The sequence below is a fragment of the Acartia tonsa genome, chromosome 9 (assembly GCF_053477335.1).
Source record: "Acartia tonsa isolate MP-2025a chromosome 9, ASM5347733v1, whole genome shotgun sequence".
NCBI lineage: Eukaryota > Metazoa > Arthropoda > Copepoda > Calanoida > Acartiidae > Acartia > Acartia tonsa.
This window is the reverse complement of record NC_137268.1, coordinates 21,637,775-21,660,982: the sequence shown is the minus strand read 5'-3', so window position 1 is coordinate 21,660,982 and position 23,208 is coordinate 21,637,775. Positions and strand designations below refer to the sequence as shown.

At 36.4% G+C, this 23,208-nt stretch overlaps 1 protein-coding gene across 2 annotated transcripts; it reads right to left on the bottom strand.

The window, feature by feature from the left end:
- Positions 1–5,394: 5,394 nt before the first annotated feature.
- On the bottom strand, positions 5,395–20,628 carry LOC145327760 (uncharacterized). 2 transcript variants are annotated; one of them, XM_080171316.1, is made up of 5 exons: positions 20,413–20,628; positions 19,869–19,923; positions 19,545–19,628; positions 5,774–5,842; positions 5,395–5,561 (listed from the first exon to the last, which is right to left on the bottom strand). In XM_080171316.1, the coding sequence occupies exons 1-5, from the start codon at positions 20,513–20,515 to the stop codon at positions 5,489–5,491; spliced, it is 384 nt and encodes a 127-aa protein (XP_080027442.1). In that variant the 5' UTR covers positions 20,516–20,628; the 3' UTR covers positions 5,395–5,488. The 2 variants fall into 2 exon arrangements, with proteins under 2 accessions (XP_080027442.1, XP_080027441.1); XM_080171315.1 differs by having other exon boundaries at positions 5,395–5,567; positions 5,775–5,842; positions 20,413–20,562.
- Between the last annotated feature and the right edge of the window lie 2,580 nt (positions 20,629–23,208).

The window sequence follows — 23,208 nt, the reverse complement described above, 5'->3', positions numbered from 1 at the left end:
CGCATAAAAGCGTTATTATAAAACTTTAGGGAGTAGTGTAATAAACAGCCCAATGTTCCCTTCCTCCCTGATGTATTTGTAAGACACAAGAACTATATGCAAACGTGCGCGCTTACATCGAAATTGAGGTGTGCTTGCATAACATAAAAACATTTTTAATTTAGCTAATGGTTATTTAAAAAAAAATTGTTATTTACATATTTAAAAGGTTGGATGTATTGTTTGATTAAACAAATGACTGGTTATCTATATTCATTATTAAACAATCGGGGCCTTGACATTTCAGGGTATAAAATCGCCAGGGCTCCTCAATTATTTTCTAAACTGACCTAGATTACTTTGCTTGATTCACTTCACTAAGAGACAAATTAATTGAAAATGATTGCTAAAATCGAAATATATCTTCATATCTTAGAATAGTGTATTTTCAAAAATAGGTTGAAAAACATACTAACTTGTTTTAAAAGATTTAACCCAACCTAAATAAATGAAATTTATTAAAATTATAAATTTGAATATGCCCTTTTATATAATCTAAAAAAATACTTTTAATCTTGCTGAATACTGATTAAAAAATTAGCTGTGTTGAAAGCATGCTACCATCCCCCATCCCTATATATCGCGCATGCTAAACCCACTACTAATGGTAACACCAGGGAGGAAGGGAACAATAACACACAAATTAATTGTTATCTATTCCAGTCTTGCTCAAAAAATCAATTGAACCTGTACGTATTATGTTGATTTATAGCAATTTTCAAAAGTCAACATCATATTTATGTCTTTTTAAGGGACACTGAGGATTAAAAAGACGGATAATTACGTTAACCTAATGACAAAAATATAACATTGCTAAATAACAATACAAGTCATCAAGCAATAATCTAATAGTATCTTTATTTGCCTTGGGGAACAAAAGCATTCTTTGAAAGAATTAATTGTATTGGTTAACCGGTTTGGATATTTTTAACTAGTTTCTTTGCCCCTAACCTCTGGGGGAGGGTGGGACAAGTCAGGAACAAAGCCTTAAACCACATCAATTACTCTGTAAAGCTAACCTGAAAAGTACAACCCAATCTAACCATCAATTTTGATTCGCCCAAAGCCTCTAGGGGCTTTGCCCCAAGAGGTGATTTAAAAAATTGGAGAAGCAAACATTAATTTTTAACTGAATTTTAAAAAATTTACGTTGATTTTTTTTGATTTTTTGGGTGTCCCACCCCCCAAGAAAAAAACCTAAAACCACCACAGGAAAAGTAGGTATATTCCCTGAAGAGTAGAATCCGATCGGTTCAGTGGTTACCGAGATCTTAAGGGACAGACGGACAGACAGACAGACGGACGGACGGAAAGACATCATTCTAATTTGTATTTCCATATATAGGATACTAGCGGCTTTGACCCATGAGGTAATTTTAAAAAAAAAATTTAAAACAAGAAAAAATTCTGGTGCTGCGCTCATCATTTATGGTCAGCACCATTTTTTTTTTGGTGGGGTGGAAATTTTTCATTTTTTGGGGGGTTGGGGGTGTCCCACCCCTCAAGAAAATAGCTTAAAACCACCACAGGACCAATAGGTATATACCTGAAGAGTAGAATCCGATCGGTTCAGTGGTTACCGAGAACTTAAGGGACGGACGGACGGACAGACATAATTCTAATTTGTATTATAGAATATAGGATATAGATATAATAAGTAATAACAGCTTAAAATTTATCCTCCAATCCCTGGATAACACTGAAATTATTATAGAAATAATAAAATCTGCCTTATCTTAAAATCAAATCTAGTTGGCCGAATTTAAATCTAAGCATATGTGTGTGTGTGTGCGTGTGTGTGTGTGTTGAAAATTTGGATGCTGCAGTTTTATGGGAAAATTCTTTTTCATTTTGAAATGGTAATTATAGGAATATATTATAAATAAATATATTATTTTGAAGTGTTATTTTTAAGGTGAATATTGTAAGATATAATAAATGTTATTGTAATGAAGTTATCGCTATTTAATTATGGACTAATTCGTGTTTTTTTTTAATACGCTTCTTTTGCTTAATTTTGGGCAGAAATTAGACTTTTTAGAATTTGAACCAAATTTACAATTCAAGTTTGGTCTAATACCCTAATCATATAGCTTTTAAATTGTATTTGAAATATTTTATAGATTAATTTTTGTTTCATTGATAATTTTCATCTGATATACTATTATAGTAGTTATAGTATTCAATTTTAAGTGTATTTAAACCAAAATTTTAATGAATGAATAAAAATGTAGATTACTCATATAAAGTTATACATACCAAGTTCTATATTAAGAGATACCCTCATAAACTAACAAGAACAACAGTAGACAAAGTAGCTAAAAGAATGAAAAATCTTTAGAATAGTTATCTATCGCATTTTATAAAGCCCCGAGATGCCGCAGGCACGGGCTAAAAAACTGGTTTTAATCTTAAGATTGTAAATTTTTATTCGTAGAAAATTGGATATAATAAAATGATATACATAATTTTTCAGTATGGCTGAGAACCGGTTCTTACCAATGGATATTGATCGATTTCAAAGCTAGACTGTAAAGCTGTAGTACTAATAAATAAAAGTAAAAATTAGCAAACTAAAATAATTTTAAATTAAAATAAACTAAAAATATATTTTTAAATGGTCTTCAGATTTCTTTCCTATAGTAAAACGATTAAATAAAAATTTGCATCAGAAGAGCTTTGTTTATGGTAGCTATGCTACTCTAAATTAAAACCTGTATCTCCGAAAAAGAATTAAACCATAAAACGACTCAAGATAAATTTGAAATCCTTTCGATAACCGTATCATAAACTCAAAGACCCCACAAAAAAATTCCTAAGGGTTGGTAAAACTATGTATTTTTAATTTTCTTAGAAAACGTGATTCATTTATTGTATGTAATAGGTAGTTTTTAAAGTTTAAAAAGCCATAAAAAAAACGACTTTTCTAAAGAATATTTTGCCCTGATTAAATGAATGAATGAAAATTTAGTTAATCAGATTCCAAAGTATTTATGACATTTTTTGGGTAAAACGCTCATAATCAAAAGATTTAACTAAACAATGGGAAAAAGATTTTAAAGGTTTTGAAAGCAAAGCTTTTAAAATAATGGTATGTCCATCCGTCCAATCAAATGCAATACCCATAAATTAAGAATTTATTACAAACATTTTATGTAGATTTCTGTAAAGATTTGGTATAAATTTTACATCGTAAAAACTTTACAAGACGTTTTTAAACTGATTAGCTTTTCATTATTTTAATAGAATGCCTTAATTATTGGATTTATATGTAAAATGACGATTCTTTTTTTTAATCTTGCCATCCTTATTTGAATCAAGACAACTTTTCAGCTTTAAAGGATGACAACATCCATAAAAGCGAAGCACTGAAACGGTAGGACAAACGGACATTAACACTTGTATAGTGTCTGAACTGAATAATCAGAATATAAAAGAATCGAAACAGTTGAAGCAAAATTGTAAGTAAATTTGTTCAAAAACTGCTTGATACGGGATGATGTTTCTGGACATACTTACATTTTTAGGACTTGATTATAGAGTTGCTTCGCTTATACTATTGTTCTTTGTTGTCCCATGAATCAATATACAAAAAATCAGATCAAACGGATAACTAGATCACATAAAAATTTGTTGTTAAAAAAGTAGAAAAATCAACATGTTTAAAATGGACGTACGGACATTCTGGTAATGATTATAGAGTTGCTACGCTTTCTAAATCGTACCTAACTACTACAGAAATCATCATGCAAAATTTGAAATCGATAGGACAATTCTAACCTGCCTAAATTAACGAATAAAAGCTATCTATCTCGGACGGACGGACGTACCGACGGACCGACCGTAATTATAGAAAAGCTTCACTTTTAAAAATGTCTGAATAAAATATATATTAAAAGAGCCAAAGGTAGATAGCTGGTTATAGACATATTTATACCATGACTTCCAATGGGGGAGGTAAAGGGTTGATATCCGCCCAACAAAAAAAATGTTGAAGTTTGAATTTCAGCCCCCCCCCCCAAAAAAAAAAAAATGAAAAGGCTTGGACGCCCTTGGACATATAGACGAAAACATAATGATGAATTGAATAATTAAAAGAGAATGACAAAATCAATAAAAGCAAAGCTCACCAATCAGACGGAATCTTGACATATTTAAAGTAAAAATGCACTCAATAATCAACAAATATTTAGTGATTTTACATTAGAACTGGATTATAGTCAAGCGTCTTATAGTCCTAAAAATTATAATAAAAAAATAAATTATAGATTATAGAAAAAAAGTAATATAAAAAAATTTCTGTCAAAAAGTGAGAGAAAAAAAATTGTTTCAAATGGACATACGGGCAATCTAGTAATGGTGTAATGGTTAGAGAATAGCTAATCTTTAAATTACAGCAATCACCATGCAAAGTTTATAATCAATAGACTTATAAAATGAGTAAAAGTAAGTTAATCACGATCAGACCTAGGGACGGATGTACTTATGGACAAACCATAATAAAACAAGGATGACAAACATCCAAGAAGTGAAGCTCTGAAACGGTAGGACAAACGGAAATTAACATTTGTATAATCAGAATATATATGAATAAGAGTCAAAGCAAAATTGTGAGTAAATTTGTTGAAAAACTTCTTGATACAGGATAATGTTAATTGACATACTTACATTTTTAGGGCTTGATTATAGAGTTACTTATAATATTGTACTTTGTTGTCCCAGGAAACAGTATACCAAAAATCAGAACAATCGGATAATTAGCTCACATAACAATTTGTTGTTAAAAAAGTAAAAAATCAACATGTTTAAAATGGACGTACGGACATTCTGGTAATGATTATAGAGTTGCTGCGCTATCTAAATCGTACCTAACTACTAAAGGAAACACCATGCAAATTGAAATCGATAGGACAATTCTAACATGCCTAAAAAAGCTATCCGTCTCGGACGGACGTACGGACGGATCGATCCTAATTATAGAAAAGCTTCGCTTTTAAAAACTATAGAAAATAATTTTGTTAACCTTGATGATTGATGTATGTACATCAATTTATCTTTCATTATATTCCTGATGTAACCTACCCCTTAAAGGTAAATTAACTTTGCAAAATATAGAGAGTAACAGAGATATAAAGTAGCCAATACATTTGATTACAAAAAAATCAAAGTTATTTATATAAAGTAACAGGATATTTGTCTTTTGTGTGTGTTGAAGGAACTCGCTAACTGCTGAACTCACATGCTTCCCCTTTACAATGCAGTTTCTCATAGACCCCAAGATGGTTTATAACTTTTTGGGGGTACCACCACCCTCCCAAGAGCAATCGCCCCTAGAAAAAAATGACCCAAAAAATGTTTACTTCCAAAAGATTATATATTTTATATCAAAATTAATAATTAAGACTATAAATTCATTAATTTTTACCATTTTCTTTATTATAGTTTAAGGTCATATCAATAATCCCCAGTTTGATTTTGAGCCGAGACAATTGCTGTATCTATCATTTGTTCTACTGTGTCTCCTGACAATGGATGATATAGAAAATACGTGGATATTATGACAGGGGATAAATTTCGTCAATTAAGGTGCATTTTTGGTTCGTTCATCTGGCAGGAGAGGAGGGGGTGGGGTAAAGGGGGTTGTTGTGGGGGTATCGTTATTTTTAGCAAGCTTTTTTAAAGAACATGAAATTCTGGTGTAACATCCAGGTAATAATATATCCATTTTCCTGACATCAAATTTCTGACAAAAGGATAATCATCTGCGAGTCTGGCTAACATATTACTTTCTACCACGTATACTCTAAATCAAGAATAGCTATTTCACTATGAAAGTAAAAGAATAGAGGGGCCAGGAGCTAAATGTAACTATAACTAAAGGGTGGTACCATGTGCCGACTTTCAATTTTAGTCAAAGTCGCTACAAAAGAGAAAAAAGCAATTCGATAGCAGACGAGAAAAGTCTTCACCAATTAGGCCAGGTATTTTTCTGTATTATATACATCTATACATATACATTTATTATGTCAATAAGTAGCGCAGCATTAGAAGTTAACAACAGCTTTGATAAAAAAGGAAATTAAGCTGGTAGTTTTAAAAAAATACAGTAAGTTGACAATATTAATAAAATAACAAGGATGACAACATCCATAAGTAGCGAAGCTCAAAATTTATTGATAGACATTTGGAAAAAATAATCTTTTGAGTATGTTAAAAAACATAAATGGAATAAATCACGAAACCTTTTAAAAATGTATAATGTCTTTTGAGGCATTAAGCTAAAAAGAAAAACGTAAAATCTAGGAACCGATCTAGCACCCCAACCAAGAGCAACTCTTTATGAAACTTTGTGAAAATATATATAATGTTGACTTAATTAATCCCTAAAAATTCCAGCTTGAACACGAGTAAAAAATCATGAAAACTTGAAAAACTAGGAATCGATCTAGCACCCCAACCAATTAAAAACTTTATAGAAATGTGTAGAATGTTGACTAATTTAATCCCTAAAAATTCCAGCCATTTATGTTGAACAGGAGTTTAGATAATGATGCAGGGGCGTCCAAGCTTTTTATTTTGGGGGGGGTAAAAAATTTTTAGGGGGGGGGTAATTCGTGTTTGGGGGGGGTAAAATGGCGCGCGAAGCGCGCCGCAAATTTTTTTTACCCCCCCCAAAATTTTTACCCCGGGGGTAAAATTTGCTTGGGGGGGGTAATTACCCCCCCTGAAATCTGTTGGCAGGGGTAAATTTAGTTTACCCCCCCCAAAATTTACCCCCGGGGTAAAATTTTTTGGGGGGGTAATTTAAATTTTATTAAATATATAGTATTAGAAATGCGCGCGAAGCGCGCAAAAATTTTTTTTATTAGAGATTTTTTATTTTGGGGGGGGTATTTACCCCCCCAAAATTGTTTGGGGGGGGTAAATACCCCCTCCTTAATGGTTGGGGGTGCCTACGGCACCCCCAGGGTAGGGGTAAATTTTGAATGGGGGGGGTAAAATAAAAAATTTTGGGGGTGCCTACGGCACCCCCAAAATCGTTTGGGGGTGCCAATTGGCCCATTACCCCCCCCCCCCTTGGACGCCTATGTAATGATGAAAACTTTAAAAAGTAGGAATCGATCTAGCACCCCAATCAATATACAAATCTTAATGAAACTTAAAAGTATGTCGGAAGCAAATTTATCAAATCCCTGAAAAGTTCAGTCGTCTGTCTTGAAAAGGAGTCGAGAAAATTACAAAAACAAAAAAAGCTAGGAATGGATGGACAAAACAATGTATATAGATTAGATGCACATATGTCATAGAAATCTTCACTAAAAATTTCAGCTGTTTATCTTTAATAAAGGATTTCTTTAGGAGCCGAGAAAATCACGTTTCCCGCACTTTGTCTCTAACAGACGGACATTTCGAATTATAGAGTAGCTTCGCTACAAAAAAAACAGAGAAAATGACAATCGGACAAAATCACTTACATAACAGATGTTCAGTTGTCATAAAAATCACAAATCCTTTAGAGTAAAAAAGTATCGATTTCCCCCATACCATTACGGACAGACTCACGGACGAACAGACAAAGTTAATTATAAAGTAGCTCTTACTTAACCCAAGCAAAGATCAATTCAATAATTGTAATCTTTTTGCGTAAGCAAAAAGATTATAATTATAATCTTTGCTTAGAAAGATGGCGCGAGGTGGGGGTTAGAGGGGGCAAAAATTGCCGACCGACGATTTTTGACGGCGCGCAGCGACGTCGTGCTTCATCCGATTCCGGATTTTTTTTTTCATGGACCTCGGCAATATCTAGACTTAGATTGGGCAATTGGTCCCGAGAGATTATCTCAAACCGTTTGGGCGTGGCGGAGGAAAAACCGCAAAAAAATGACCGAAAAAAAGCCAATGGTGCCATTTCGGAGAAAAAATCCATCAAAAAAACCCTGTTTTTCAACACCCCCCACAAAGAATAACTTTTTTCGTATGAGAGATAATGGAACGGGACTTTCGCAGGGCAAAAATTCAGCATTGCGGGGCGCCAAAACTTTTGTTTTGGTGACCGTGGGGTGTCGGGTTCCACCCCTCCCACGCCCCCAAAGTGGCCTTGTCATTTTTTTTCAAAAAATTTCAGTTTTCGCCCCTTAAGAGGGGGAAGGAGTCGCTTTAGCGACTTCAAGCATCTCTTTGGAGTTGAAAAACTTTGTGAGGCTGACATTTCTTTACTTATGTTGGATTCGCCTCCGGCGAACCGTTTGGCCGTTATTCGCCGCCAAAGGCGCGATTTTCGGCGATTTTTGCCGTTCCCGAGGTTTTATTGGACATTTAGGGGCGGAAGGGGTTGTCCAATCAAGTTCTTGCTGAAGTACTTTTTTGTAGGCAATTGTATTGGCCAAATTTCATGTAAAGTAAAATTTTTTGTACCTCCAACCGGTTTTGCTCCAGCTGAATTTCAAAATTGGGCGATTTTTTAATTTTTAATATTTATCTTATTTTATCCATATTTTCTTGTTTTAATCCATTTAAATCACTATAAATCATTGTTATTTTCATGATTAAATGTTATTTTGCCCTGCTACAGGCTGCCGCAGGCTGCCTTTTCTTATAGTTTGGCTAAAATTAAATTGTTTGGGTTGCTTTTGATTCCTTTTTATCTCACGCGCGCACCAACGGACTGGAAAATCTTTGCTGTGCGGGCCGAAAAAGATAACACTTTCCATCGGACCTATACTTTTTCTCGACCCAAGCAAAGATCAATTCAATAATTGTAATCTTTTTGCGTAAGCAAAAAGATTATAATTATAATCTTTGCTTAGAAAGATGGCGCGAGGTGGGGGTTAGAGGGGGCAAAAATTGCCGACCGACGATTTTTGACGGCGCGCAGCGACGTCGTGCTTCATCCGATTCCGGATTTTTTTTTTCATGGACCTCGGCAATATCTAGACTTAGATTGGGCAATTGGTCCCGAGAGATTATCTCAAACCGTTTGGGCGTGGCGGAGGAAAAACCGCAAAAAAATGACCGAAAAAAAGCCAATGGTGCCATTTCGGAGAAAAAATCCATCAAAAAAACCCTGTTTTTCAACACCCCCCACAAAGAATAACTTTTTTCGTATGAGAGATAATGGAACGGGACTTTCGCAGGGCAAAAATTCAGCATTGCGGGGCGCCAAAACTTTTGTTTTGGTGACCGTGGGGTGTCGGGTTCCACCCCTCCCACGCCCCCAAAGTGGCCTTGTCATTTTTTTTCAAAAAATTTCAGTTTTCGCCCCTTAAGAGGGGGAAGGAGTCGCTTTAGCGACTTCAAGCATCTCTTTGGAGTTGAAAAACTTTGTGAGGCTGACATTTCTTTACTTATGTTGGATTCGCCTCCGGCGAACCGTTTGGCCGTTATTCGCCGCCAAAGGCGCGATTTTCGGCGATTTTTGCCGTTCCCGAGGTTTTATTGGACATTTAGGGGCGGAAGGGGTTGTCCAATCAAGTTCTTGCTGAAGTACTTTTTTGTAGGCAATTGTATTGGCCAAATTTCATGTAAAGTAAAATTTTTTGTACCTCCAACCGGTTTTGCTCCAGCTGAATTTCAAAATTGGGCGATTTTTTAATTTTTAATATTTATCTTATTTTATCCATATTTTCTTGTTTTAATCCATTTAAATCACTATAAATCATTGTTATTTTCATGATTAAATGTTATTTTGCCCTGCTACAGGCTGCCGCAGGCTGCCTTTTCTTATAGTTTGGCTAAAATTAAATTGTTTGGGTTGCTTTTGATTCCTTTTTATCTCACGCGCGCACCAACGGACTGGAAAATCTTTGCTGTGCGGGCCGAAAAAGATAACACTTTCCATCGGACCTATACTTTTTCTCGACCCAAGCAAAGATTAATTCAATAATTGTAATCTTTTTGCGTAAGCAAAAAGATTATAATTATAATCTTTGCTTAGAAAAATGGCGCGAGGTGGGGGTTAGAGGGGGCAAAAATTGCCGACTAGACCCAAGCAAAGATTAATTCAATAATTGTAATCTTTTTGCGTAAGCAAAAAGATTATAATTATAATCTTTGCTTAGAAAAATGGCGCGAGGTGAGGGTTAGAGGGGGCAAAAATCGCCGACTAGCAAACTTTGACGGCGCGTAGCGACGTCGTGCTTCATCGGAATCAGGATTTTTTTTTTCATGGACCTCAGTAATATCTAGACTTAGATTGGGCAAAAGGTCCCGTGAAGTTATCTCAAACCGTTTAGGCGTGGCGGAGGAAAAACCGCGAAAAAATGGCCCTAAAAATGACCAAACTTCCATTTCACCGAAAAAATCCATCAAAAAAACCCTGTTTTTCAACTTTGCCCACGAAGAATAACTTTTTTTGTATAAGAGATAATGGAACGGAACTTTCGCAGGGTGAACCGGTATACCCGCAGCATGTCGAAAGTTTATATTTCGTTACCGTGGGGTGTCGGGTTCCACCCCTCCCACCCCCTCAAAGTGGGGGCAATTTTTTTTTTTGATTTTTTTCAGTTTTTGCCCCTTTAGGGGGGGAAGGAGTCGCTTTAGCGACTTCAAGCATCTCTTTGGAGTTGAAGAACTTTTTAAGGCGGACATTTCTTTACTTATGTTTGATCCGTCTCCGGCGAACCGTTTGGCCGTTATTCGCCGCCGAAGGCGCGATTTTCGGCGATTTTTGCCGTTTTCGAGGATTTAATGGACATTTAGGGGGGGAAGGAGTTGTCCAATCAAGTTCTTGCTGAAATACTTTTTTGTAGGCAATTGCATTGGCTAAATTTCATGTGAAGTAAAATTTTTCGTACCTCTAACCGGTTTTGCTCCAGCTGAATTTTAATTTTGCGCGATTTTTTAATTTTTAATATTTTTCTAATTCTATCTATAATTTCTTGTTTGAATCCATTAAAATCACTATAAATCATTGTTATTTTCATGATTAAATGTTATTTTGCCCTGGTCCAGGCTGCCGCAGGCTGCCTTTACTTATAATTTGACTATAATTAATGTTTTCATTACTTTTGATCACTTTTTATCTCACGCGCGCACCAACGGACCTATAATCTTTGCTGTGCGGGCCGAAAATTACAACGTCATAATTCCATCGGACCTATACTTTTTCTCGACCCAAGCAAAGATTAATTCAATAATTGTGATCTTTTTGCGAAGCAAAAAGATTATAATTATAATCTTTGCTCAGAAAAAAGGCGCGAGGGGGGGGTTAGAGGGGGCAAAAATCGCCGACCGGCGATTTTCAACGGCGCGTAGCGACGTCGTGCTTCATCCGATTCCGGATTTTTTTTTTCATGGACCTCAGTAATAACTAGACTTAGATTGGGCAAAAGGTCCCGTGAGATTATCTCAAACCGTTTGGGCGTGGCGGTGGAAAAACCGCGAAAAAATGGCCTAAAAAAAGGCCAGCTTACCATTTTGTCACGAAAATCCATCAAAAAAAACCTGTTTTTCAACTTTGCCCACGAAGAATAACTTTTTTTGTATAAGAGATAATGGAACGGGACTTTCGCAGGGTGATTCGGTATACCCGCAGCATGTCGAAAGTTTATATTTCGTTACCGTGGGGTGTCGGGTTCCACCCCTCCCACCCCCTCAAAGTGGGGTCAATTTTTTTTTTTGATTTTTTTCAGTTTTTGCCCCTAAAGGGGGGGAAGGAGTCGCTTTAGCGACTTCAAGCATCTCTTTGGAGTTGAAGAACTTTTTGAGGCAGACATTTCTTTACTTATATTTCATTCGCCTCCGGCGAACCGTTTCGCCGTTATTCGTCGCCGAAGGCGCGATTTTCGGCGATTTTTGCCGTTCCCGAGGTTTTAATGGACATTAAAGGGGTGAAGGAGTTGTCCAATCAAGTTCTTGCTGAAATACTTTTTTGTAGGCAATTGCATTGGCTAAATTTCATGTGAAGTAAAATTTTTTGTAAGTCTAACCGGTTTTACTCCAGCTGAATTTCAATTTTGCGCGTTTTTTTATTTTTTGTCAAAAAAACCGGTTTTACCTTAAAAAGAGTATGAAGGAGTCGTTTTAGAGACTTCAAACATCTCTTTGAAATTGACGAACTTTTTGAGGCAGACATTTCTTTACTTATGTTGGTTTTGCCTCCGGCGAACCGTTTGGCCGTTATTCGCCGCCGAAGGCGCGATTTTCGGCGATTTTTGCCGTTCCCGAGGACTTAATGAACTTTTAGGGGGGGAAGGAGTTGTCCAATCAAGTTCTTGCTGAATTACTTTTTTGTAGGCAATTGAATTAGCTAAATTTCATGTTAAGTAAAAAATTTTGTATGACCAACCGGTTTTGCTCCAGCGGAATTTCAAATTTGGTCGATTTTTTAATTTTTAATATTTTTCTTATTTTATCCATATTTTCTTGTTGGAATCCATTTAAATCACTATAAATCATTGTTATTTTCATGATTAAATGTTATTTTGTCCTGCTACAGGCTGCCGCAGGCTGCCCTTTCTTCTAATTTGGTTTAAATTATATTGTTTTGGTGTTTTGATTACTTTTTATCTCACGCGCGCACCAACGGACTGGAAAATCTTTGCTGTGCGGGCCGAAAAAGATAACACTTTCCATCGGACCTATACTTTTTCTCGACCCAAGCAAAGATTAATCCAATAATTGTAATCTTTTTGCTGAAAGCAAAAAGATTATAATTATAATCTTTGCTTAGAAAAATGGCGCGAGGTGAGGGTTAGAGGGGGCAAAAATCGCCGACAAGCAAACTTTGACGGCGCGTAGCGACGTCGTGCTTCATCCGAATTGGGATTTTTTTTTTCATGGACCTCAGTAATATCCAGACTTAGATTGGGCAAAAGGTCCCGTGAGATTATCTCAAACCGTTTGGGCGTGGCGGAGGAAAAACCGCGAAAAAATGGCCTAAAAAAAGCCAATGGTGCCATTTTGTCAAAAAAATCCATCAAAAAAACACGTTTTCGTTTTAGCCCACAAAGAATAACTTTTTTCGTATGAGAGATAATGACATGGGACCTTCGCAGGGTGAAAATTCAGCATTCCAGGCCTCCTAAAGTTTTGGTTTGGTGACCCTTGGGTGACGGGTTCAGTGCCCCCCAACCCCACGAAGTGGGCATACTTTTGAAAATCGCGTTTTTTCGGTTTTTCCCCCTTAAGGGGGGGAAGGAGTCGCTTTAGCGACTTCAAGCATCTCTATGATATTGAAGAACTTTTTGAGGCGGACATTTCTTTACTTATGTTGGATTCGCCTCCGGCGAACCGTTTGGCCGTTTTTCGTCGCCGAAGGCGTGATTTTCGGCGATTTTTGCCCTTCCCAAGGTTTTAATGGACATTTAGGGGGGAAGGAGTTGTCCAATCAAAATCTTGCTTAAGTACTTTTTTTTAGGCAATTGTATTGGCTAAATTTTATGTGAAGTAAAATTTTTTGTACGTCTAACTGGTTTTGCTCCAGCTGAATTTTAATTTGGCGCGTTTTTATGATTTTCGTCAAAAAAACCGGTTTTACCTTGAAAAGGGTAGGAAGAAGTCGTTTTAGAGACTTCAAACATCTTTTTGGAGTTGAAGAACTTTTCAAGACGGACATTTCTTTACAAATGTTGGATTCGCCTCCGGCGAACCGTTTAGCCGTTATTCGTCGCCGAAGGCGTGATTTTCGGCGATTTTTGCCGTTCCCGAGGTTTTAATGGACATTTAAGGGGGGAAGGAGTTGTCCAATCAAGTTCTTGCTGAAGTACTTTTTTATAGGCAATTGCATTGGCTAAATTTCATTTAAAGTAAAATTTTTTGTACGCCCATTCGGTTTTGCTCCAGCTGAATTTCAAAATTGGGCGATTTTTTAATTTTTAATATTTTTCTTATTTTATCCATATTTTCTTGTTGAAATGAATTTAAATCACTATAAATCATTGTTATTGTTATGATTAAATGTTATTTTGCCCTGCTACAGGCTGCCGCAGGCTGCCTTTACTTATAATTTGGCTAAAATTATATTGTTTTCATTACTTTCAATCGCTTTTGACTGCTTTTAAACACTTTTATTACATTATGCGCGCACCAACGGACCAACGCATACTTATCTTTGCTGTGCGGGCCGAAAAAGATAACACTTTCCATCGGACCTATACTTTTTCTCGACCCAAGCAAAGATTAATTCAATAATTGTAATCTTTTTGCGAAGCAAAAAGATTATAATTATAATCTTTGCTCAGAAAAAAGGCGCGAGGGGGGGGTTAGAGGGGGCAAAAATCGCCGACCGGCGATTTTCAACGGCGCGTAGCGACGGCGTGCTTCATCCAATTCCGGATTTTTTTTTTCATGGACCTCGGCAATATCTAGACTTAGATTGGGCAAAAGGTCCCGAGAGATTATCTCAAACCGTTTGGGCGTGGCGGTGGAAAAACCGCGAAAAAATGCCCGTAAAAAAGGCCGGCCTGTCATTTCGGAGAAAAAATCCATCAAAAAAACACGTTTTCGTTTTAGCCCACAAAGAATAACTTTTTTCGTAGAAGAGATAATGACACGGGACCTTCGCAGGGTGAAAATTCAGCATCCCAGGCCTCCTAAACTTTATATTTGGTGACCCTGGGGTGACGGGTTCAGTGCCTCCCAACCCCACGAAGTGGGCATACTTTTGAAAATCGCGTTTTTTCGGTTTTTCCCCCTTAATGGGGGGAAGGAGTCGTTTTTTTGACTTCAAGCATCTCTATGATATTCAAGAACTTTTTGAGGCGGACATTTCTTTACTTATGTTGGATTCGCCTCCGGCGAACCGTTTGGCCGTTATTCGGCGCCGAAGGCGTGATTTTCGGCGATTTTTGCCGTTTCCGAGGTTTTAATAGACATTTAGGGGGGGAAGGAGTTGTCCAATCAAGTCTTTGCTGAAGTACTTTTTTTTAGGCAATTGTATAGGCTAAATTTCCTGTGAAGTAAAATTTTTTGTACCTCCAACTGGTTTTGCTCCAGCTGAATTTCAATTTTGCGCGTTTTTATAATTTTTGTCAAAAAAACCGGTTTTACCCTAAAAATGGTAGGAAGGAGTCGTTTTAGAGACTTCTAACATCTCTATGATATTGAAGAACTTTTTGAGGCGGACATTTCTTTATTTATGTTTCATTCGCCTCCGGCGAACCGTTTCGCCGTTAATCGCCCCCGAAGGCGCGATTTTCGGCGATTTTTGCCGTTTCCGAGGACTTAATGGACTTTTTAGGGGGGAAGGAGTTGTCCAATCAAGTTCTTGCTGAAGTACTTTTTTATAGGCAATTGCATTAGCTAAATTTTATGTAAAGTAAAATTTTTTGTACGCCCAACCGGTTTTGCTCCAGCTGAATTTCAATATTGCGCGTTTTTTTAATTTTTAATATTTTTCTTATTTTAACTGTATTTTCTTGTTGGAATACATTTAAATCACTATAAATCATTGTTATTTTCATGATTAAATGTTATTTTGCCCTGCTACAGGCTGCCGCAGGCTGCCCTTTCTTATAATGTGGCTATAATTATATTATTTTTAATTACTTTTGATCACTTTTTATCTCACGCGCGCACCAACGGACTGGAAAATCTTTGCTGTGCGGGCCGAAAAAGATAACACTTTCCATCGGACCTATACTTTTTCTCGACCCAAGCAAAGATTAATTCAATAATTGAAAGCAAAAAGATTATAATTATAATCTTTGCTCAGAAAAAAGGCGCGAGGTGAGGGTTAGAGGGGGCAAAAATCGCCGACCAACGATTTTTGACGGCGCGTAGCGACGTCGTGCTTCATCCGATTTGGGATTTTTCTTTTCATGGACCTCGGCAATATCTAGACTTAGATTGGGCAAAAGGTCCCGAGAGATTATCTCAAACCGTTTGGGCGTGGCGGAGGAAAAACCGCGAAAAAATGCCCTAAAAAAAGGCCAGCTTACCATTTCGGAGAAAAAATCCATCAAAAAAACGCGTTTTCGTTTTAGCCCACAAAGAATAACTTTTTTTGTAGAAGAGATAATGACACGGGACTTTCGCAGGGTGAAAATTCAGCATTCCAGCATCACTAAACTTTATATTTGGTGACCCTGGGGTGACGGGTTCAGTGCCCCCCAACCCCTCGAAGTGGGCATACTTTTGAAAATCGCGTTTTTTCAGTTTTTCCCCCTTAAGGGGGGGAAGGAGTCGTTTTATCGACTTCAAGCATCTCTATGATATTCAAGAACTTTTTGAGGCGGACATTTCTTTACTTATGTTGGATTCGCCTCTGGCGAACCGTTTGGCCGTTATTTGCCGCCGAAGGCGTGATTTTCGGCGATTTTTGCCGTTCCCGAGGTTTTAATGGAAATTTAGGGGGGGAAGGAGTTGTCCAATCAAGTTCTTGCTGAAGTACTTTTTTTTAGGCAATTGCATTGGCTAAATTTCATGTAAAGTAAACATTTTTGTACGTCGAACCGGTTTTGCTGCAGCTGAATTTTAATTTTGCGCGTTTTTATAATTTTTGTCAAAAAAACCGGTTTTACCTTAAAAAGGGTGGGAAGGAGTCGTTTTAGAGACTTCAAGCATCTCTATAATATTGAAGAACTTTTTGAGGCGGACATTTCTTTACTTATGTTGGATTCGGCTCCGGCGAACCGTTTGGCCGTTATTCGTCGCCGAAGGCGTGATTTTCGGCGATTTTTGCCGTTCCCGAGGTTTTAATGGTCATTTAAGGGGAGAAGGAGTTGTCCAATAAAGTTTTTGCTGAAATACTTTTTTTTAGGCAATTGCATTGGCTAAATTTCATGTGAAGTAAAATTTTTTGTACCTCCAACCAGTTTTGCTCCAGCTGAATTTCAAATTTGGGCGATTTTTTAATTTTTAATATTTTTCTTATTTTAACTGCATTTTCTTGTTTGAATCCATTTAAATCACTATAAATCATTGTTTTTTCATGGTTACATGTTATTTTGCCCTGCTACAGGCTGCCGCAGGCTCACGCGCGCACCAACGGACTGGAAAATCTTTGCTGTGCGGGCCGAAAAAGATAACACTTTCCATCGGACCTATACTTTTTCTCGACCCAAGCAAAGATTAATTCAATAATTGTAATCTTTTTGCGTAAGCAAAAAGATTATAATTATAATCTTTGCTCAGAAAAATGGCACGAGGTGGGGGTTAGAGGGGGCAAAAATCGCCGACCGACGATTTTTGACGGCGCGTAGCGACGTCGTGCTTCATCCGATCTGGGATTTTTTTTTTCATGGACCTCAGTAATATCCAGACTTAGATTGGGCAAAAGGTCCCGAGAGATTATCTCAAACCGTTTGGGCGTGGCGGGCCGAAAACCGCGAAAAATGACCTAAAAAATGACCAAACTTCCATTTCACCGAAAAAATCCATCAAAAAAACCCTGTTTTTCAACTTTGCCCACGAAAAATAACTTTTTCTGTATAAGAGATAATGGAACGGGACTTTCGCAGGGTGATTCGGTATACCCGCAGCATGTCGAAAGTTTATATTTCGTTACCGTGGGGTGTCGGGTTCCACCCCTCCCACCCCCTCAAAGTGGGGGCAATTTTTTTTTTCGAAAAATTTCAGTTTTTGCCCCTTAAGGGGAGGAAGGAGTCGCTTTAGCGACTTCAAGCTTCTCTTTGGAGTTGAAGAACTTTTTGAGGCGGACATTTCTTTACTTATGTTGGATTCGCCTCCGGCGAACCGTTTGGCCGTTATTCGCCGCCGAAGGCGTGATTTTCGGCGATTTTTGCCGTTCCCGAGGACTTAATGAACTTTTATTGGGGGAAGGAGTTGTCCAATCAAGTTCTTGTTGAAATACTTTTTTGTAGGCAATTACATTAGCTAAATTTCTTGTAAACTAAAAATTTTTGTATGTCAAACCGGTTTTGCTCCAGCTGAATTTTAAATTTAGGCGATTTTTTAATTTTTTAATATTTTTCTTATTTTAACTGTATTTTCTTGTTTGAATGAATTTAGATCACTATAAATCATTGTTATTTTCATGATTGAATGTTGTTTTGCCCTGGTACAGGCTGCCGCAGGCTGCCTTTACTTATACTTTGACTATAATTATATCGTTTTCATCACTTTTGATCACTTTTTATCTCACGCGTGCACCAACGGACTGGAAAATCTTTGCTGTGCGGGCCGAAAATTACAACTCATAATTCCATCGGACCTATACTTTTTCTCGACCCAAGCAAAGATTAATTCAATAATTGTAATCTTTTTGCGTAAGCAAAAAGATTATAATTATAATCTTTGCTTAGAAAAATGGCGCGAGGTGGGGGTTGGAGGGGGCAAAAATCGCCGACCGGCGATTTTCAACGGCGCGTAGCGACGGCGTGCTTCGTCCGATTCCGGATTTTTTTTTTCATGGACCTCAGCAATATCTAGACTTAGATTGGGCAAAAGGTCCCGTAAGATTATCTCAAACCGTTTGGGCTTGGCGGTCCGAAAACCGCGAAAAAATGCCCTAAAAAAAGGCCGGCCTGTCATTTCGGAGAAAAAATCCATCAAAAAAACACGTTTTCGTTTTAGCCCACAAAGAATAACTTTTTTCTCATAAGAGATAATGACACGGGACCTTTGCAGGCTAAAAATTTGGCATCCCAGCCCTCCTAAACTTTATATTTGGTGACCCTGGGGTGACGGGTTCAGTGCCCCCCAACCCCACGAAGTGGGCATACTTTTGAAAATCGCGTTTTTTCAGTTTTTCCCCCTTAAGGGGGGGAAGGAGTCGCTTTAGCGACTTCAAGCATCTCTATGATATTAAAGAACTTTTTAAGGCGGACATTTCTTTACTTATGTTGGATTCGCCTCCGGCGAACCGTTTGGCCGTTATTTGCCGCCGAAGGCGTGATTTTTGGCGATTTTTGCCGTTCCCGAGGTTTTAATGGACATTTAGGGGGGGAAGGAGTTGTCCAATCAAGTTCTTGCTGAAATACTTTTTTTTAGGCAATTACATTGGCTAAATTTCATGTGAAGTAAAATTTTTTGTACCTCGAACCGGTTTTGCTCCAGCTGAATTTTAATTTTGGACGATTTTTTAATTTTTAATATTTTTCTTATTTTATCCATATTTCCTTGTTGGAATCCATTTAGATCACTATAAATTATTGTTATTTTCATGATTAAATGTTATTTTGCTCTGCTACAGGCTGCCGCAGGCTGCCTCTTCTTATAATGTGGCTATAATTTTATTGTTTACGTTACTTTTGATTCCTTTTGATCACTTTTGATTGTTTTTGTTTCATTATGCGCGCACCAACGGACCTACGCATACTGACGCATACTTATCTTTGCTGTGCGGGCCGAAAAAGATAACACTTTCCATCGGACCTATACTTTTTCTCGATAGCAAGAAAGAAATAAAGCTGTTTAAAGTGCCTATAATAAAAATGACGCTATACAATATGAATAAAGATGACCAATGATAGGCGGATATACAGACTAATTTATTAATGGCATGACAGTTTACATTTTAATTGACCAATGGTAAGCCAGTATGCCGTCCTTTTTATAGGCACTAAAAAAACTTCATAAAAATGTCTTAAATAAAAAAGACTTACTTGGTTGATATAAGTCCTTTTTCCGTCCACTTTGAAAGAAAATCTGCAAACTTTTGTAGGTATCCAACAACATCAAAGGTTGGCCTAAAAGAATAATTGGTAATAACCTACATGTGGCCGGTTTAGCTAAAATCCCCCCCCCCATGCGCTTTATTAATCATACTTTACTGATACAGAAATCAACATACATATGAAATCGATAGGACATTTCTAACATGGCTAAATTGACAATAAGAGCTATCTATTACAGAATTACGGATGGACAGACGAACATGCGGACCAACTAAATTATATAGAATATTTGTTTTTAAAAATATTTTGTACCTTGGAATTTCAATATTCAGCGCTGAAAAAACAAAATATGCCAGAAGAAGGAACCCTAAAAAAAACACCATTATTTCTTACTTTTCAACCAATAAATCTATAATACAAAGCAGCTTGATGTCTGTCTGTCCGTCCGTCTGAAGCTTAAGATCTCGGTAACCACTGAACCGATCGGATTGTACTCTTCAGGGTATATACCTATTGGTCCTGTGGTTTTAAGCTATTTTCTTAGGGGGTGGGACACCCCCAACCCCCCAAAAAAAAAAAAAAAATCCCCCCCCCCCATTTTTTTTTTGCTGAAGATTTCCTTGGTCCTTTATGTTTTGTAGAAGATTTCCTTGGTCCTTTATGTTTTGTAGAAGATTATATTTCCTTGGTCCTTTAACGAATTTTGCCATAATTTTTTTATCACCTCTTGGGGCAAAGTCCCTAGAGGCTAGGGGCGAAGCCACTAGTATAATATGAAAAGAGGGTAATTTTGTTTAAAATTAATGTAAAATTTTTCCAACGCACTGTAAATAAATTGTAATAATTTCCAAGTTACCTGAATAATCAGATAGCCTGTTAAGAACCAATAGAACCATTTTGATGGTAGAAAGCCATCCAATGGCCCTAGAAATATATGATATGAGTCTATCTATTTCCATTTTTTAAACTTTTAAAACTGACCGGTTTTTTAGAGGTTTTTACAAATTATAATTGGAAGATTTTTCAAATCATGATTAGAAGATTTTCTCGTAAATTAATTTGCTACTTTTTTTAGCCTATAAACTTTGCATTGTGATTAATTCCAGTTATCTAAATTGATAATGGCCGATAAATTGATGTATATCTCCAATTACATTATTTTGTAGATTACAAGTAGTGGTTAAAACTATGCATTTAACACTCAACTCAAAGAACCAACCAATCAAAATTCAATAAAATTCCCAAAAGTTGTGAAGCCAACCAATAAGAAAACGTTATCAAAAATCTGTTGAGACTAGTGTCATAACAAGCTCAATGTCCCCTCCCTCTTGATTTATTCAAAGACCATGGTTTTATTTTAAATATATTGCTTTTTTAGCTATTACGTCATAAACTTTAAGTTTTAACTGGGCTTTTGACTTGCGCCTGATTAAAGAATTCTCCCAAATACATTTTGCTATAGGTGTCACGCGCTAGAATTAGCAGCAGTAGGTATAAATATAACAAGGATGACAACATTAATAAAAGCGAAGCTCTGAAACGGTATGACAGACGAACATTAACTCATGTCAGAACTAAATATACAAAATATGAATATATAAATTTTGCCAAAAATATATGTAAATTTGTTGCAAGACTTCTTAAATACAGAATTAAGGAGTTTAAGGACATACTAACATTTCTAGGACTTGATTATAGAGATCCTTCGCCCAAAATATTGTACCTTATTGTAATAGGAATCAGTAATAAAAAAATCAAATCAATTGGATGATTTTATCACATAAAAAATTGTTATTAAAAAAGTTAAAAATCAACATTTTTAAAATGGACATACGGACATTCTGATAACGATTATAGAGTTGCTACGCTTTCTAAGTCGTACCTAACTACTACAGGAATCATCATGCAAAGTTTGAAATTAATAGGACAATTCTAACATTCCTAAATTAACGAAAAAAACTATCCGTTACGGACGGACTAACCGACCCTAACTTTATAAAAGCTTCGCTTAAATAAAAATACAGGGAGGTATTGAAATCAAAAATTGATATTTACTGAACATAAATTATAAAGATATCATGATATGTGACATCAACATTTTTAGTAGCGAAGCTATATTATACTTTTAGTTAACCAATTTTTCCATTTCAAAGACTGCTATTGTGGTTAGACGATTCTACACTCGTTCATCAGATTTTTGAAATAACGATTCCTAGGACAACAACGTATAGAATTATAAGTAAAACATCTCTATTATCGAGTCCTGAAAATATAAGTATTCAAAGATTCTCTATTGTAGATGTTGTCATCCTTGATTTTGAATTTTTGAGTATCACCAGTCAATTATCAAATTCTTTCTTTATATGGCCTCTCTATCAAACAAGGACAAGCTTGTCTTCTAAACAAGGGACAATGCTAAAAAAAATTATGGATGTCGTGACTTTGGAAAAAATAGAGTTTACACGAACGTCCAGTCTTTTTGTTTATTATTTAATTTGAGGGTTAAAATCTGTATATGACGTTAGATAAGGTTTTTTTTTAGAGTAAGTTTGTTGTAAAATTGTAAAATGGAGGCTCCTCCTAAAAAAACATTTTTGGTGTAAAGGTTTTATCTTAACTTTAAAAGAGTAATGATGTCATAGAGTAGCTGACACATTGAGAACTTATTAAGGTATGTGAACAAAAGAATTGGGCCACACTTGTAAAGTAATAAATGCAGGAATAAGTTTATATGCTTTAGTTATTCAACTTCAGCGAAACATTTTTATAGTTTTGCAAAACTGCTAGCATTTCTAAAATTACAACTAATTATTTTCATAACCAGCGGCTGCGCAACTAGATATCTCTAGGGGAACTTTAGGGAGGGAGGTGGAATTGGCCCATCCACCCTTTATTTATATTCAAATATATTTTTGGGGGGAAGGAGGATATTTACGATTTTTCTTGGAAGGATGGTGTACCCTCCCCCAAAATAGTTCAAACCTTTCCGGAACCTATGAGAAGCTACGATGCAAAGGAGAACCAATCGGTTAAGCAGTTAGTGAGATCCTTCGGCACTGACAGATAGATTATTTTTTCTTGTATATAAAATTAATAGTTACTTACCCTACTATCCCTGAAAAATCTATGACTTTTGACATTGACTGATGATAAGTTGATAAGCAGTGAAATAAAATATAGAAATGCCAATTTAATAATAAATTTCTGACCACCCAAAGGTGAGACGTTATCAAAAATAAGATAATAACATAAACAAATAAGGATAGACCTTTTAAATAATTTAGTATCAAAAAGATATTGTATAATTTAAAACTTAGGAGACTTTAATGAACATAAAGAGAGACGTCTAAATATTTTCCTTCAATAAAAAGCGTCAAATAATAAAAAATCAATACTTTATATTAACTCTTCAAAGTATTAACCCGTGACTGTATCTTAACAGTAGCGAATCCGCTCGTTGTTGGTAACTAAAGACGTTAAAATTGCCCTAATTCTACTATGTCTGGCACGTGACACTAATAGGGAGAATTTGGAGGAGGATGCCTTAGCCCTTAAACAGTCGCAATCCATCACCATGCAAAGTTAGGATTTCCAGACAAAAATCTTACAATCAATGAACTGGTTGTCTGACACCGCGGCTCGCTCACTTATA